At 40.0% G+C, this 16,979-nt stretch overlaps 2 protein-coding genes across 5 annotated transcripts in view; one reads left to right on the top strand and one right to left on the bottom strand.

Annotated features, from left to right (window-relative positions):
- The first annotated feature begins 2,119 nt into the window (after positions 1-2,119).
- Positions 2,120-5,595, top strand: Cyp317a1 (Cytochrome P450 317a1). Its single transcript, XM_018012599.2, has one exon. It carries the CDS (start codon positions 2,608-2,610, stop codon positions 4,177-4,179), a length of 1,572 nt encoding a protein of 523 aa, XP_017868088.1. The 5' UTR covers positions 2,120-2,607; the 3' UTR covers positions 4,180-5,595.
- Kank (KN motif and ankyrin repeat domain-containing protein 2 kank) overlaps positions 4,972-16,979 on the bottom strand; it is a 45,225-nt gene continuing 33,217 nt past the window's right edge. For 3 of the 4 annotated variants that reach the window (XM_018012866.2, XM_018012863.2, XM_089471956.1), the window contains 7 exons: positions 11,162-11,574; positions 9,006-10,438; positions 7,481-7,948; positions 6,674-6,920; positions 6,395-6,607; positions 6,075-6,275; positions 4,972-6,007 (listed from right to left, as the gene is read on the bottom strand). In XM_018012866.2, the coding sequence (XP_017868355.1) occupies positions 5,846-6,007; positions 6,075-6,275; positions 6,395-6,607; positions 6,674-6,920; positions 7,481-7,948; positions 9,006-10,438; positions 11,162-11,574 (3,137 nt within the window). In that variant the 3' untranslated portion in view covers positions 4,972-5,845. Of the gene's footprint in view, positions 6,008-6,074; positions 6,276-6,394; positions 6,608-6,673; positions 6,921-7,480; positions 7,949-9,005; positions 10,439-11,161; positions 11,575-13,600; positions 13,697-14,116; positions 15,603-16,979 lie in introns of those variants that run through there. The other variant, XM_018012867.2, reaches the window with a different exon arrangement.

Raw genomic sequence — 16,979 nt, 5'->3', positions numbered from 1 at the left:
CGAGACTGCTCGACTACGAGATCCCCTGAACCCTTGGAGCAATAGATATTTCAATAATTTTTCGCGTCTTTCAGCTTACACAAGAAACACGCACACACACACACACAGGCACGTACGCACACACAGGCATACATACACACACACGCATACATACACAAACGCATACACACACATACACATACACACACACATACACAAACACATACACACACATACACAAACACATACACACACAAGCACCCACGCATAAACACGCATGGGCTGCAGTGTGCGCTTACTATGAGAACTTAATTGTTTAATAACTTTTTTTATGGACGTACGATCTTCATGAAACTTTTAGATTATGATTATAACATGGATATGCATGTAATTGCCAAAGCACAAGTCTCTAGTATTTGAAATACGCTTTTTACAAAAGTGAGGGTGAGGGGCAGAATTTAAGGGTGGGGGGTAAATTTTAACAAAAACCGAAATTGTATAAATTGCATGTAAGCATACATTAAAAATTTGGAGACTCTAGCAATAAAGGTGTAGAAGATATAATTTTATAACTGGTTTTCGATAAGGTTTTTTATCGATAAAAAAAGATCGGGATGAGTTATCGAATTTTAATGATAAACTTGATATGCGCGCTGTAATTACGGACATTTTAAAAAAAATTTGAAGTCTCTAGCTCTTATATCTTCGGAAATCGACGCGTTCATACATACGGACAGACGGACAGACGGACAGACGGACAGACGGACAGACGGACAGACAGACGGACAGGGCCAAATCAACTCAGCTCGTCACCCTGATCAAGAATATATATACTTTGTGGGGTCTGCCACGCCTCCTTCTCCCTGTTACATACATTTCAACAAAACCATTATACCCTGATTTCCCATTGAAAATGGGTTCAGGGTATAAAAACACTTAATAATCATTTATCTTACATTTTTTCGAATTTACAAGCAGCAATATAAACGTTACGCTAATATGGAATGCTAGGCTAGGAATGCTCATCAAAAGCGAAGCAAGCTCTGCTAGCTTCATATCTGATTACTCACGATGCAAGTCCGACTCCTGTGAATAATGTATACAAGCTCTATGAGGCAGTTAAGCTACGCGGTCTATACGTTGCGTAGATACGGAGAGCCGGTGCGATAAGTTGGCCAGGTGAGGCAAAGTTTTTTGGCTCACTGTGATATATGTATGTTAAGTCATTTAAGTACACACAATTGTTATATTTACCTACAGTGATCCGGCAACGCTGCCAGTATTTACTTTTTGTCGCATTTTATTTTGACATTTGATTAGATTTCAAGTGCGGATAACACAACAATAATGGCAGTAAATGAACTAAAATAAATTTCTATATTGTTTATTTTTGTTGGCGACATCTATATGAATTTTTATAACAGTGAGTAGGGTATATTTTTAAACATTCAAAACTATTTTGTTAAGAATGAATAAATTAGATAAATATATTTATTTCATAATTTTAGAAATCCCAAATTATTTTACCTAATTTTACTAAATATAGTATAGGATACCTCTTAGTCGTTCATCTCCTTTGCTTTTGTTGTAGCATTAAAGCGCTAATTGAATGTTAAATTCAGCAGGTCACCTGAACAAGTACATCGCGAGTAATTTCTAGAGAGTAATTTTTGAAGAGCACTCGAATAAGTTTACTCAGATTAATCTAAAGATTTGTAAAATGCAGCTAAAATGACATGACTAAAGTTAAATTACATTATAAATAAGTAAATACTAAGGAATGGACATTCTTCGAGTCGATAAGCAAAATTTTAGCATTTATTTGGCTTTGCTCATCGTCATCAAATAGCTATTTGACTCGGTGCAATTAGTTTATTGCTCGACTTTTAATTGAGATAACCCCACCTCAAAGCGAAATTTCCAAAGGTAACAACTGCTCTTTTATCTATAACAAAAGCAACAAAATAAAAGGTGTACAATGAAGCTGATAACAAACGAAAATGAACTTTAAATTGATTTCTGTCCGCGCTGTCGCACAGACTGACGAAATGCCCTACACTGAGCGACAAGTGCGCTGAGCTAGATTATTTGTGGTTTATTATATTTTTATTTTTATTTATTTTTTCTCATGCTCGACTCATGGATTCATCCTACACCCGGACTTACTCACATTGCGACTGCTATTGAGACTGGCCTCACTCGAACGCCCACTCGCAGCGCATTTAAGCCAAGTCAGGCCATAAGCAGCAATGGCTGTAGTGTAGCGCACTCCAGGCCCCAACACTCACTCCCCCCATTCCCTCCTCACAAATGAAAAGCTCGCTACGGCGCGGAGCGTATCGTAAATATGTTTTACTCAATTGCACTCAGTCGAACGGCGCGCTTTGGTAATGAACGTAACAGATTCAGCTTGTCGCTGAGAACGCGTCCGCGACTCGCATTAGATCATTGACGGATACGGCTTCCGGCCCCGAAAAGAGTCACTGGCCAAAATTGTGATATTGTGATATAATATACATATATGTATGTATATACATATATATGTATCTGATTATAGCTGTGTATAGTGCGTGTCTATATGTATTTGCGGATCGCTAATTGCCGTGCAGAGCTCAAAGCGCAGAAAACATGAAAATGGCTGACATGTGGATAATTTTCATGATATTAGGCCTAATCGTGCTCTGTCTGCTGATACTGCTCGTCATGGCCGCGCGTTATCAGCGCGACTACTGGCGCTATCTGGACATACCGCACGAGAGGCCGAAGAAGCTCTGGCCCATCATCAAGCAGCTCGCCACGCAGTCCCTCAGCACCGACGACATGAAGGTCGCCCACTATACGAGCATCTACAACAAGTTCAAGGGCAGCGGCCCGTTCTGCGGATTCTATGCGCTGCTGCAGCCGCGTGCTCTGGCCCTTGATCGCGAGCTGATACGGCAGATCATGATCAAGAATTTCTGGAATTTCAATGATCGCGGCATTTACTGCAATCAGAAGTCGGATCCACTGTCGGGCGATCTGTACGGCTTGCGGGGCAACAAGTGGAAGGAGATGCGCCAGAAGCTCGATCCCTGCTTCGAGCGGGACCGCATGGCCTGGCTCTATGACAGCCTCTACCAGGAGGCGGAGCAGCTGCTGCTAACGGTCAGCAGCACGCTGATGAAGCAGTCCCACTCGACGCTCCACATACAGAAGCTAATGCGACGCTACGTGCTCTCGGCCCTGGCCAGCTGTGTGTTCGGCGTGAACGCCGAGCAGCGGCAGAAGTACTCGCTGGACGAGTTTGAGCAGATGACGGAGCTGGCACTGAGCACACGCAAGCACGGCTATCTGATGAATCTGCTGATGATACGCTTTCCCAACGTCTGTCGGAAGCTGCGGCTGCGTCAAACGCCTAAGGCGGCCGAGGACTACTTTCTGAGCCTGCTCGAGGACATTGTGGCGCAGCGGGAGGCGGCGGGGGAGCGGCGACAGGACTATCTGCAGCTGCTGCTGGATATCAAGGCCGTGGAGCTGACCACGCACGAGTACGAGGCCGACAAGGAGCTGAAGGCGCATCTGCAGCACGAGCTGGCCGCCCATGCATTCGTCTTCCTCAAGGCCGGATACGAGCAAACCGCCAATACGTTGTCCCTCGCTCTCTACGAGCTGGCGCTCAACCCGGAGGTGCAGCGCGAGTTGCGCCAGGAACTGAAGGAGGTCATGGCCAAGCACCAGAACCAGCTCAGCTACGAGTGTGTGCAATCCCTGACGCTAATGGGCCACGTCATACTCGAGACGCTCCGGATGCATCCCATCACGCCGTACATAATGCGACGCTGCCTCAACGACTACACGGTGCCGGATCACATGAAGTACACGCTAGCCAAGGAGATATTCGTGATCATCCCGACGCACGCCATACACAACGATCCCGAGTATTACCCGGAGCCGGACCGATTCAAGCCCGAGCGCTGGGGCAGTCCGCGCGACTCCTTCAAGGAGCAGAGCACCTGGTTCGGCTTTGGCTCCGGGGTGCGGAACTGCATTGGAATGCAATTTGCAGAGCTGAAGCTGCGCGTGGCACTCGCTCTGCTGCTGCTGGAATTCGAGTTCAGTCTGAACTCGAGACGCCCTCTGGTCAGCCTGCAGGACGGCATCGCGCTGCAGCTGACGCCTCTGGGCGTGGTCGAGCCCGGGCTGGAGGAGCGTGCGGTCTAAAATCGAGTGTGACTACGAATAATGAATTTAAAATGTGAATAAAGTTTAGTTGGACTTGAAGAAGTCCAAGTAAAGGAAATGAAGGAAGATATGACGATCAAATGAAAAATAAAAGCATATTAGCAAACGCTTAATGATATTTAAAAGTAAACAGTGGATATAATATATAATATTAAATAAATGAAATAGCTATATAAGGAGTAGATGAATTTAGGAAATCAAATGATATTTATATTAAAAATGGTTGGAGAGTTTTAACTATTAACGACAGTATCGAAATATGAAAATATATGAAAGTATTCAGATAATTAACTGGGATTAAAGAATAAGATATTTAAAAAGTCAAATTATAGTTTCAAAAATAAAGACAAAACAAAAGCAAAAAGTATTAAATAACATTCAAATTTTTTAGGATATTCGAATGACTAGTAAAACAAATAACTTCGATTAAAATATATTTGAAAAAAAAAAATAATAATAATAATAATACAAATATATATATATATATTATAAATATGTAGAAAACAAAAACTAAAAGTTTCAAAGGCATAAACGAGTATCATACATATAAAAAATAAAAATAAAATAAAATAAAATAAAAATAATTTGAAGGTTTAGAAAGCTTGAAGTGAATATTTAAATAAATTACCAAAATAATAAATATCGAAGAAATTCCCTGTGGAACTGAAGCAATAGTAATATAAAATAAAATAAAATAAAATAACAATTCGAAACCCCTTTTCTATAAAATCCGAATTCAAGTTAATATCCGTGAAAAAAGAGAGCACAAACTAAACATAACATAAATTTTATTTATTTAAAATGCTCTAAAATAGTTGATCGTCAAATGAATACATATACAGATATATATATACTATTAAATACAATATGCCGCATTAGATTTGAATAGACGTATACTTTCTGACTAAATTGTTGCTACGCTCGGGTAGCTAAAACTCCCATAAATATTTATTTATCAACCACATTTGTATTTTTATACATAGATATATATTTTTAATTTTATTGTAAGTAGCTCTGCAAAAATAATTTAATTACATTTTAATTTATTGTTTACAATTGTGTTTTGTTAAAGTTGTCCTCTTTTCGTTTTTCGCATTGTCGTTTGCTGATATGGTTGCTTTATGGCTGCTACTGTATGTAGCCCAGGTTAATGTGGATTTTTTATTTTTATTTATTTATTTTTATTTTTTTCATATATTTAGTATTTTCTTAAGAGAAATTGTAAATTATTGTATACTTTAGTTAATATTTGTTATTAAGTTTTGACAATTTTCCACTTGATTTTAGTTGCATAATTATAAAACTTAGATTTACTTATGTAACTCTTGCATATATTATTTTCAGCTGTGAGCTTTTTAGACATTAAACAAAATTAATAAGAGAATAAATTAAATACGACTTAAAATTAATATTAAAAAGTATTGTTTGCGCCTTTCATTTGTTTGTGTGAGTGTTAACTATTAGCTAAATTATGAACAATTTTGTTTGTTGGTTTTACAGTTATGCTTGACCGATATGGAATGGTTTTTTAGCTACTTTCCCTAGGCAGCGCTACGAAATGCTAATTCAAAATCTTACCACTAACGTTTTGTTCGACATTTTGGCCGCTAATACAAAAATGGCTGCCCGGCCCAGCCGCTGCGCCTCACTTTGGCTGCTTGGGGCGCGCGGGCAAGGGCAGAGACTTGCGTACGGGCTCCCCACGATTGGGCAGCTTGCTGCGCAGCATCTGCTCGTGCACGTACAGCAGCAAGCCAACGTCGCGATGTCCGGCCTGCCAGGCGATCTTGAAGGCCGTGCTGCCATCCTGCATGGGAATCAAGTGGGAAGTGGTTGAGCAAAGGAATTGCTGAGAGCAGACATTGAATACTCACCACATCCTGAACCAGTGAATCGCATTCCGGCTGCGACAACAAATGCTTCACAATATCCACACGGCCGTGCTCGGCGGCGCACATCAGCGCCGTGCTGCCATCCTCATCCTGGATGTTGATATCGGCGCCGGCCTCGAGCAGCATTTCGACCATGTCGCTGTTACCATGCGACACAGCTAGCATCAATGCGGTTTGGCAGTGCTGCAAGAGTTCGTTTTGGGACAAAGGATCGGGCATGAGGTGAGTTAGTGGGTGGAACAATCAATAGTACCGTATGAGTGATGCAGTGCCAATCGACCCGGTGACAGGCCTTTACCTACCTTCTTGGCTCGTATGTTGACATCGGCCATCTGAAACAGTCGCTCCACGACTGTCCGATGCGCCGCTTGCTTCAGCTTGGCCAACGAGACGAGCATGACGCACGTGTATCCCGCGTTATTCATTTGGTTTACATTGCAAACCTTGGAATCCAGCAGTATGGATACGACGTCAAAGTTGCCATGCGAGACCGCATAGTGCATGGCCGTGTTGCCCTGAGGGAGGAGAGGGATATTATATTAATATTTGAGTTAAGGTCGGACTGGAATAATCCTGCTCACATTGCTATCGGAGAGATTGACACAGTACTCCAAAAGTGGCACCGACAGAGATTCAAAGTAGTCCAAGTAGTCCTCCACCTCGTGGGGATTGGATGTGGCCGTGCTGGATATGCGGAACCAGTGGTCGCTAATGGTGGCCTTGGATGCCTTCAGGCTGAACGAAGTGATTGGCCGAGAGCCCAGCTTCTTCAGCAGCGAATCATTGATCACTTTGAGGGCCTCCTTCAGCTCCTTGGCCAACTCAGATCTGCGGGCGAATAGAAATATATAAGTATATACATACAATGTTACAAGACAATATTAATAATTAATAGAGCAATTAAATAAATTGTAAATAAAAAAAAAAATACATAAAACATAATTTTGATATATACAAAATAATGATTTAAAAATAAAATAATAATAATAATACAACAAAAAATATATACAAATATTTATAAATTAAATTATTGCGAGATTAATAAAAATAAAAATAAATAAAAATAAAAGAAAAATAAATAGCTAAAAATAATACAAATAATTTATATATCAAAAATTAATTATACAAAATAATAAATAAATAAAACAAGAATATAAAAATATAATAAATAACAATGAAACAAAAAATATTTATAAATTAACAAATTAGAAATAAAAAATAACTAAAAATAAATAAATAAAAAATAATAAAAATTATTTAGATATAAAAAAAATAAAAAATTAAATTTTAATAATAATAAATAGAAATAACAAATATTTACAGAGAAATTAAAAAACTAAAAAAGTATATCAAATAATAAAAATGTACATCTCCACTCCCGAACTCACTTTTGCCTGGGCTCCGTTGGCGCCTGGGCGAGCTGATGTAGCTGGGCCTTGGTGGGCGGGCGCTCCTCCTTTGTGCTGTTGGGCTCCGCATCCTCTGTCTTCCGCTCGATGACGGTCACCTGGGAGCCCTCGCTCTGACTAGACTTGAGGGGCGTGCTGGACTTCTTGCGCGCGCCCTGCGAAATCTCGCGCTCCACATTGGAATCGCTGGACGCTTGCTCCGGCGAGGCGGACTTGGTGCTGGTCGTCGTGGTGGCAGACGATGTCATCAGCGGGGCTGGCGAGGCATCGCGCGACCAGCTAATGCTGACACGCTTTTCCTCGCGCACAATCAACTCGTCGTCGCCCATTTGGGTGAAGTCCAGATCCTTGGACGTGGCGGTTGACTTACTGGACGGCTGTTTGATAAAGCTCTGAGACTCCGGCGACGCGTCCAGCGCAGCGCTCGGCGGCTTCTCCTGCAGCGAGCTATTGAACGAAAAGAAATGAAGTTAATGAAAATATTGACAACTTTGAGCCAAGGGCGACACACGTTAGGAGCAGCACGGAGCAGCCGCTGACCACCAGCGGGTAGCAGGTGAAGCTGCTCAGCCCGGAAAACATTGAGAACACCATGGGAAGAACGAAAAGCCAAACAATAAACAAAAAAGTCGATAAACGAGGCGAAGCTGCAAACGCGCCAAAGCAAAAACGAAAACTGTGCCTGAAGGTCAATGCGACTGGCTTGCCACATTTCGGGAATTCGGACTCCGAATCGGAGTCGTTGCCTGCAGTGCGCATGACCAGCATTTGCCTGCGCTTGGTTCGTGACTTGGCTAAAAGCTTGCAGTGCAAGCTTTTGTGTGATACAGTGGAACAAATGTTGTAGCTAGGCGGAAAAATCTAGCCAAGTGGAACAAAGCTATTTAAATGGTAATTATTTGTTAATTTGTTAATATATTTTGTTAAGCGAAATTTACGGCGGCTAAACAGATATTTTTTTTTGAGAGCGAGAGCAATCACTGAAACTTGCGGCACAGTGGAACGATACATATTACTATTGTTGCTCTCGAACAATTAGTAACAAATAAGAACGTTGCAACCGGACGTTACTGACTGCGGTACCAGCTTTTTAATTTTACAATATACCACGCCCTCAATAGGTAAGTTTATATAGCTCATAACTTAGCAAAACTATAGAAGCTTTCGGCCGTGCGCCTACGCGAGAAGAGAGAATCGGAAAATACATTTTCGATTTGCCACGCCCATCGAAATTTTTAAAAAGTCTATAAGAGGGTGCACGAGAGAGTAGATGTTAACAGCTGCAAATATGTTTGATTTCATACAAAAAGGAGGAAGGCGAGATGTATGAACGAAGGGCCGGAAGGAGAGTGAGACATAGGGGGAACGGACAGGAATTGAACTAAACCTACTTACACATTTCCCTCTTCAATGAGTATAATTAATTGAATTCTCCTACTTCTACTCATACTCTACCTCTACCCCTTCCCCTACCCATACCCCTTACCCCATCCCTCTTACTCACCTCAGAAGCGTTTTTCCTTCCGCCTTTGGACTCTTGGGAGTCGCTGCTGCTCCTGCGGCCGTTGGCAACGTATAGGTATTCTGTCGCTGGAACTGCTTGCGCACCGGGCTGGGACTAGTGAGATGTTTGGGGCGCGGTATGCGAGAGTCCGCCGATGAGGAGCGGCGCACCGTGGAAGTGGTGGAGGAAGTAGCTGTGGGCGTAGCTGCTGCAGCTGTTGGGGAGACGGGAGCCAAGTCGCTTGTCTCCGCTTTCGAGAAATCCTTGGCCAGCACCTGGATGGCCTCCTTGCAGGAATCACAGTAGTTGGCCGCACAGGCGATCGAAATGTGCGGCTTGACGATGTCGCCACAGCCGACGTCTCGCTTGCGCACCTGCTCCGTGTTGCAGGCGGAGTGAACCGTGAGGCGCTCCGGCTTGGGCAGCGGCGGCGGCTCGGTGTTGCTGCCGGTGTGGCAGGTCGCGGGTCGCACGAGTGGCGCCATCAGCTGCTCGGCCCTGACGCTGCTGCGTGTGAGTCGCTGCAGGCCGTTGGTGTCCGTCTGCCGGCTGGTCGCCTCCACGGGCGCGCATTGGGTGGCCATCTGCTGCTGCTCCGGCATGACCTGAGCTCCGGTCGAGCGAACTGTGGCCGTTGTGGTTTGACTCGATGCCGAGTGGACTGGAGTGGAGAGCGTCTGACAGCCGATGGCCTTACGCTTGATCGCCAGCTGTTCGTGCTCGCCGAGACTGAAGGTGTTGCTGCGTCCCGGCAGCAGCTGAGCTGGCTTCGGCTTCTCCAGCGGCTCCTCGGTGCCGCAGCTGACGCTTACGCTGCGCTTGGTAATGGCACACTTCTCGCAGAGCACGTCCGTGGTGCGGTGCTCCGAGCTGCCCACGCTGCGCACTTCCGGCTGGCAGCTGGTGAAGCTCTCCCTCGTCGCGGGCTTGGCACTGATGCTCACATTGTGCTTGAGCACCGGCCGCTCCGGCACCGTCTGCATGCCCTTCTCCCGCTGCTCGCGCTGCGGCACATACATCTGGGTGCCCACCGAAATGAGCTGCCTGAGCCGCTGCTGCCTCCGCTCGCCGATCGCCTGCTCGATCCTCTGCTTCAGCTCCGCCTGTGAGTAGATCGCCTCCGCCTGCTGCGTGGCCACATCCCGTACGCTCAGCTTGGCGCCCACGGCCGCATCCCGTGTGGCTGTCACCTTGCCCGCTGCCTGCGTGGCCACATCGCGTCGTATGATGCTCGGCGAGCTGGAGCTGCTCCGCATGCGCGCGCCCAAGCTCTCCAGCGAAACGGGACTGATGCGCTGCGGCGTAAACTGCACGGGTGAGCCGTTCTTGACGCCCGGACTGGGTGGCGACGGCGTCTGGCGCTGACTGCGCAGCAGTTCCTCGTTGCGTCGCTGCAGGCGCTGCTTCTCAGAGCGGAGTGAATTCAGCTCCAGCTGCAAGACGAGACAGAATTTATTAGTTTATATATGTATATGTATATCCATTGCAGGTCTGCATGATTACATTTATTTCCAACATCATAGTACTGTACTAAAAAATGTATTCTTTAAAAAATATATTACACTTTTCCTTTTTTTTTAGGTAGTTTAATATTTTCACTGACATTTACACTGACAGTAAAATATTGTATTTTTTTTTTTATTGAATATATATTTATATTTATATTTATTTACATATATGAATATTTTACAAATTATTATATTTTTATTGTAAATATTTAATTATTTCTTCATTTTTTATATTTATTAACCTTATGATTAATTCTAAATATATTTTTTTCATTTTAGTACATATTTTTTTATTTTATGTATTTTTTATGTTTTATTTATTAATATGATGTTTATTAATTTACATTTTTATTATTATATTTTTTATATATATTATTTATTTAATTTTTGATATTATTATTTTTTATATAAATTTTTTAAATTTGTAATATTTTACATAATTATTTAATTTATTTATATTCTTATTTTTAATTTTATCATTTTATTATACACGTACCTCTTTAATTTTTCTATATATTAATTTATATGTATTACAAATTATTATTATGCTATTATTATTATTATTTTTATTATATTATTTATATATTTCTGTATTGATTTCATACAAATTTATTTAATTTATATTTATTTTACTTATATTTGACTCACCTCCATGTCTGGTATGACCTTGACCTGTTCCTCTAAGTCCTTCAGTCGCTTCAGGCTCAGCGCCATTTGCTCGCGTATCTGGCAGAGTGCCTGCGCATCCGCCGTGGTCTGCCCAGCCTCGGAGCTGGCGGGCGACTGCAGCGGGCTGGCAGTGTCGTGTCCATTGGTCTCCTTGGTGCTTTTGGGCGTGGCCGTCAGATGATGGCGACGCGGCGGCGGTGGGGGTGGCGCGCCCTTGACCTGCTCCAGCTGCTCCACCGGCGACTTGGCATTGGCCGCCACCGTGGCCAGCACATAGCTCTCGTACTGCACCTCGCCGGGACTGGGCCGCTGCTGCAGAGGCAGCGTGTTCGAGCGCTGGAAGAGATGCGGAGTGCTCGAGCGCGGCGAGCGGTTGCCAGCCATGCAGGAGTCTATAAAAAGATGCAAATACAGTTTAGACCACGGCTCGCTTTTAGCCAACTTCTCGGCTGGTTACTTGCTCTGTCTATGGATTTGCTCAAAACTATTTTAATTTGCAGACTTGCCATAGACGCTCACAGTTTGCTACTGACGGCGCGACGGCCGAAGAAAAAAAGTCACTCGCTTGCTATTTTAATATTTTAATATTAGTGATAAAACAATGTTAATACATATCTATCGAAACTGTGCCACAGCGCGCATAATTTGCACACACAATGAAAGAAGCGAAATAAATAAACAAACTGCAAACTGAGTGTAAATGCCAAAAGACAGAAGGCAAAAGCCACAAGCCAAAAGCCAAAAGAGACTTGGCTCTCTCTCTCCCTCTCTCTCTCTCTCTCTCTCTCTCTCTCTCTCTGTCCTCTGTGTGCTTCTGCCTGACTGCTGATAAGTCGGGGCGCCGACTGTTGTCGCTATTATTCAATATTGATTTTACCTACATACAGACAATATATTGCACTCGTTTGTTTATATAAGAGACAACGAGCCTTCCGCCCGACTCGGGCACTGCCCGACTTCCATTCCAATTGATAGTGGCAAATGCTTATCTCCAACTAGTTCATATATGTATATCTACGATCTGGCCATGAATCGCTGACAAATGCAAAAATTGTGAAGTTGAAGTGTTGTAGGTGTTTACCAATGAATAAAAGTTATTTTTTTTTTTTTTTATAAATTTTGGGCATATATTTATTTTTATATATTTATCTGCCTATAAGTAAAATAAAATTTCCATCATGAATATAACAATATAAATTAATGCTTCTTCAATAGTAAGTTTTCCATTTCTAGAATTGATACTTCAAAATTGTTTGACTCGATAAGTTACGAACAGTTGAGTATCTTTTCATATATTTATATGATGTTTCTTTTTTACAAGACTTTTATTTTTAATTTAAATATTAAGTGATTAAATAAAGATGAAATATATAAAATTAAAATCTACTCTCAAATAGAAAAATTACATAAAAAAAAAAAAATAAAATACTGCGATTAAATAAGGGTGGATTCATGAATTAGAAATAATCAATAATTTCGTAATAAACATAATGTAATACTGTGAAGGTAATAATAGACAGATTTTTAAGTAGTGATCGAATATGAAGTTTATATTTGTATTTTGCAGCACTACTATTTCCATGACCTCAAGTGTATATGTATTAGAAAATTTTACAGAACATTTGAAGGCTATGTTGGAAATCTATGAAATAAATTAACAAATAATTCATATTCCACAATTGAATTACTTTATTCCATATATAATTAATAATAATATATCTACAAATTATTCAAGATGCTGCAGACTGATCAGTTGGTCTATGAAAATATCAAAGTTTAACCCAAAATATAAATAAACATACATATTATATATATGTACATATTTCAAGGTCTTATCAGTTTAAATTGCAAGTTAAATATTGCTGCTAATGCATAATTCCTAAGCACTCACAAAGCAATATGCCGCAGTAATAATTCAAATTCAACAAAAATTCTATCTGCGTGTACGCATAGCTTTCTCAGGCACTGTCTTTCGACAGTTGTTACTCATCGCTTTTGCCGGCTGCCAAGTCTTTTTTTATTGTCGCTGCTCCATTTGCTACTATTACTTAATTCTATGCTAAGCGAGCGACTTCTGTGCACTGAACTCTGGCTAAGACGATTTAAATAAAGAAAGCAAAAACAAAATGAAATAAAAATAAAATAGCAGAGAAGATTTCTATTTTGTGCGCGCTGTGCGCTGCCAAGTTGGCTCAGCTGTCGAGAAAGATGGTCAAGGCAAGGCTGGCCGCAAGGGGCGCAAGTCGCGTGTTTGGTAGCATTGACCGGGCCATAATTAATCAGTTTTCATGGGCCAGAAAATTAGCGAAATGAAAATCAAAAAGCCGCCCAGCTTTGCCCAGCTAATGTCCAATTTAATATAAATATATATATTTATAGTATCACATTTGGATTTCCCGCTGTGGCTAATCAACCTACAATCATTCCACCAGGTTCTCAATGGACTTTGCCTTGACGTCGTCGACTTTGTTTTGATCTTTCGAGTTGTCTCCTTGTTCCGCAATGTATCGCTGGCTGTGGCAAACATTGTTGTTGTTGTTATAGTTGTTGTTGTTGTTGTTAGTTGACTTTGATTTTTAGTTTGTTAATAGCACAATTATTTCGAACAAAAGCAGCTACACAATTAAGAGCACATTCAGCTAGCAGTCAAGGCGGCTGCCATTGCACTTTGTGTTAATGCGCGAAAAATAAAATACAAAAAGAAAAAAATAATAATAATAAAAATGTAATTTATTAACAATTTTTTTGACGACCTGGTTTGCTTTTTCGTTCGCTGTTAATTGAAGCATTGCGGTATTAATTTGATTTGATTTCTCAGCTATCAAGCAAACGGCTGGCACATTCACATCACAAATCGATGCGAATCGTATGGACGTCATGCGTTATCTCTCACAGTGCTGCACAGAATTCTGTGCACCACCATTCGCAACTCACTCTGCATGAATTCATATTTGATTCGCTTCAAAATCGTTAGCATTGGCATTGCAAATTGAAAAAACTGTTTGTCGAATTTATTCATGTAATTTTTTTTCTTTATAATTTATTTCGTTGTCTTTTTTTTTAGATTTTTCTCTTTGATGTTTTTTTTTTTTTTTTTTTTTGTCTTCTTCGATTGATTTATTCTTATCATATATTTTCACGCAACTCCTACGCAAATTCGTGTATTTTTTTGTGCTCTCCTTTGATCTCTATTCGATTATTCATCGTTTTCCGGTATAAAATTAGAATTCAGTTATTTACTGTAGTTTAAATGAGAGTTAATCAAAAAAATTTTATCAGGGTGTTCTATAAATAAAATCTTAGTTCGTTGGTTCTTCGGCGTTTGTCGATGCTCGTACTTTTTTTTTAAATTAAAAAAAAAAATTTTTTTTTTTTTGTGTCCGTCCGCACGTTTCTCGCTGATTAGTTGTTAATTGATTTTATTTTAATTATTTTGTATTGCACTTATTTTGCATATTCTAATTAAATTATATGTCTGGCTACATTCGGTTTAATTAAATTACTCGTTTAGATCATTTCGCTGGTTTAATTGCTTTTTATTTCGCTGCTAGACACATTTTTTTTATGTTTTTCGTTCGAAAGTCGTCGACAAACTGCGCTGAGATTTTCGAGCTGCTGGCAGCGGCGTAAAAGCAACAAAATTTATTTAGCAACAGTATTTTATTTTGTTATTATTTAACAGCTCTTGTGGCAGAGCACAGCAAAGCACAAAAAAAAAAAAAAATAAATAAATAAATTGTTATGTATTACTAACAAAAAGGAAAAACAGCGAGAATAGTATATTATACTGAGAGAGGTTCGCGAGTGGAGAGCCTCAGCGATAAGGTCGACGCACGCTCAGCAAACACAAATTGTACAACAGCAACAAATAGAAAAATCAAATAAAAATAAAGTCAAACTAGACAACAGTTTGCAGATAAGCTAAATGCATATAAATGATAATGCTGATTATTATAATGACGCGAAGAGAGTATTTGGCAATACATATACTTGTTCATATATTGAGAGAAACATATATATATATTTAGATTTACACATAAGAGCGGGGCCACTACGTTTCAAGGTGGATCTTCTCTTTGGGTTGCCTCATCGTTTTACAGACAAATATTAACACGTTTTATTTGACTATTTGCCTATCGATTCGTGTTCGTATTCAATATTTGCCTTGCATAGACTTGACATATTATGCTCTATGGTTTCAATGAAAAAACGCCCCACAAATTTGTGGGGCAGTCAATCGATCAGCTGTGGGCAATCGATCAATTTATAAGCAATTAGTTATAATTTTAAAATTTGCTAAAATGTGTAACTAAATATAGAGCAGCATATATAACAAGGTAACTCGAATATTGTTGAAATATAGATAAGCTTAGATAAGCTAATGCTTCTTTCTGCTCATATGTTTTCTGTTAGGGATTATTGCACACTGGCGAACGCATGGCATATTTTCAAGAGCAGTCAGTCATGACTATATTTTGCAGCTACTGCCGAATGATCAATGATTAAGCAATTTTTAACTAGCTAAAAATAAGATTAGTGAAGTTGCTAATAATTAATTATCATGAGAAAAATATATCTAAATTTGGTACGGGTTATGCGTATTATGAGAGTAAATACTCTTTAAGAAATCGGGAGTGGAATGAAGATTTTAATGAAGTCATTTATCTTTCAAATTAATTAGCCAAAATATAGCTAAAGTCTAAGCAACAGCAACTCTTTATATATAATCAAAAATATATATGCTTCTTAAATATCAATATTATATCAATTTATAATTATATAATCTGAAATTAATTTTTGACATTTTAATTAAATACATTTATTTGTAACACAATTAATTTATTTCAGTCTTTTGTAATTTTTAAAAATATAAAACTGTGTCAAATTTGTCTACATACTTTATACAAAAATATATGTATGTAAAATAAATATATAATATGCATATATATTTATTATACTTATTTTTTTACCTAAGTTTCATAAAGAACTTTGACTAATTACACACAGAACATTCATAATCTATAATTTTTCTTTCGTGAGTGTATCTTGAATCTAACTTTGCAAATTTTCAATTGTTCTCGATGTACTTGTCTAGACTTGCCTTTAGGCCTCAAGGTTAGCATATATCTACATGATATCGCATTTTAACATTTTGGCATTTGGTTATAATTAGATAGTCTGCTGGGCTCGTCTCTCAGCTCGGCGTCAATTGTAAAGATTTTTTTTTTTTTTTGGCAAGCAATATTTTGGCAACGCGTATTCGATTAAACGCAATTTATAAGCCATTTATAACGAGCCTATGCAAACGCTATTAAGGTGCTCATATATCACATACACAAATATATATATTTATACAACAGTTATTGTTAATGCCAAATCTCATTAACAAGAATTGCTCCTCCCGCACCACACAATGTTATGTTATTAACAGCATTCTGTTGTGTACTGCTGAGTACTTCCTCTCACACACTTGTCACTTGCCTCTCCTGGTACTGACATTTCGATACAACTATATATTCACAATACTATACGAGCGACACAGCTCTAATCTACAAATAAAGACGAGGAAACTACAAGCCGGTCTTTTACTTATCGGCGACGCCATCACTCCAACATTTGGTCCTTCGAGCCGGATCTTCATCCACCTTCACACCAGCATTCCATCGGCCGTCGAGATAAGTACCCCATTCTTGTCTAGAGTAGTACATACATATATATATGCATAAATACACTGGCACCTCTCATCCGCCTTCCCTTGTATATACATATATATGTACTAATCTAGCAATATTTCGAC

The sequence above is a fragment of the Drosophila arizonae genome, chromosome 5 (assembly GCF_054131065.1).
Source record: "Drosophila arizonae isolate 15081-1271.41 chromosome 5, UAZ_ARI_1.0, whole genome shotgun sequence".
Taxonomy (NCBI): domain Eukaryota; kingdom Metazoa; phylum Arthropoda; class Insecta; order Diptera; family Drosophilidae; genus Drosophila; species Drosophila arizonae.
Note: the sequence above shows the minus strand (reverse complement) of the source record. Positions and strands in the feature narration are given on the sequence as shown.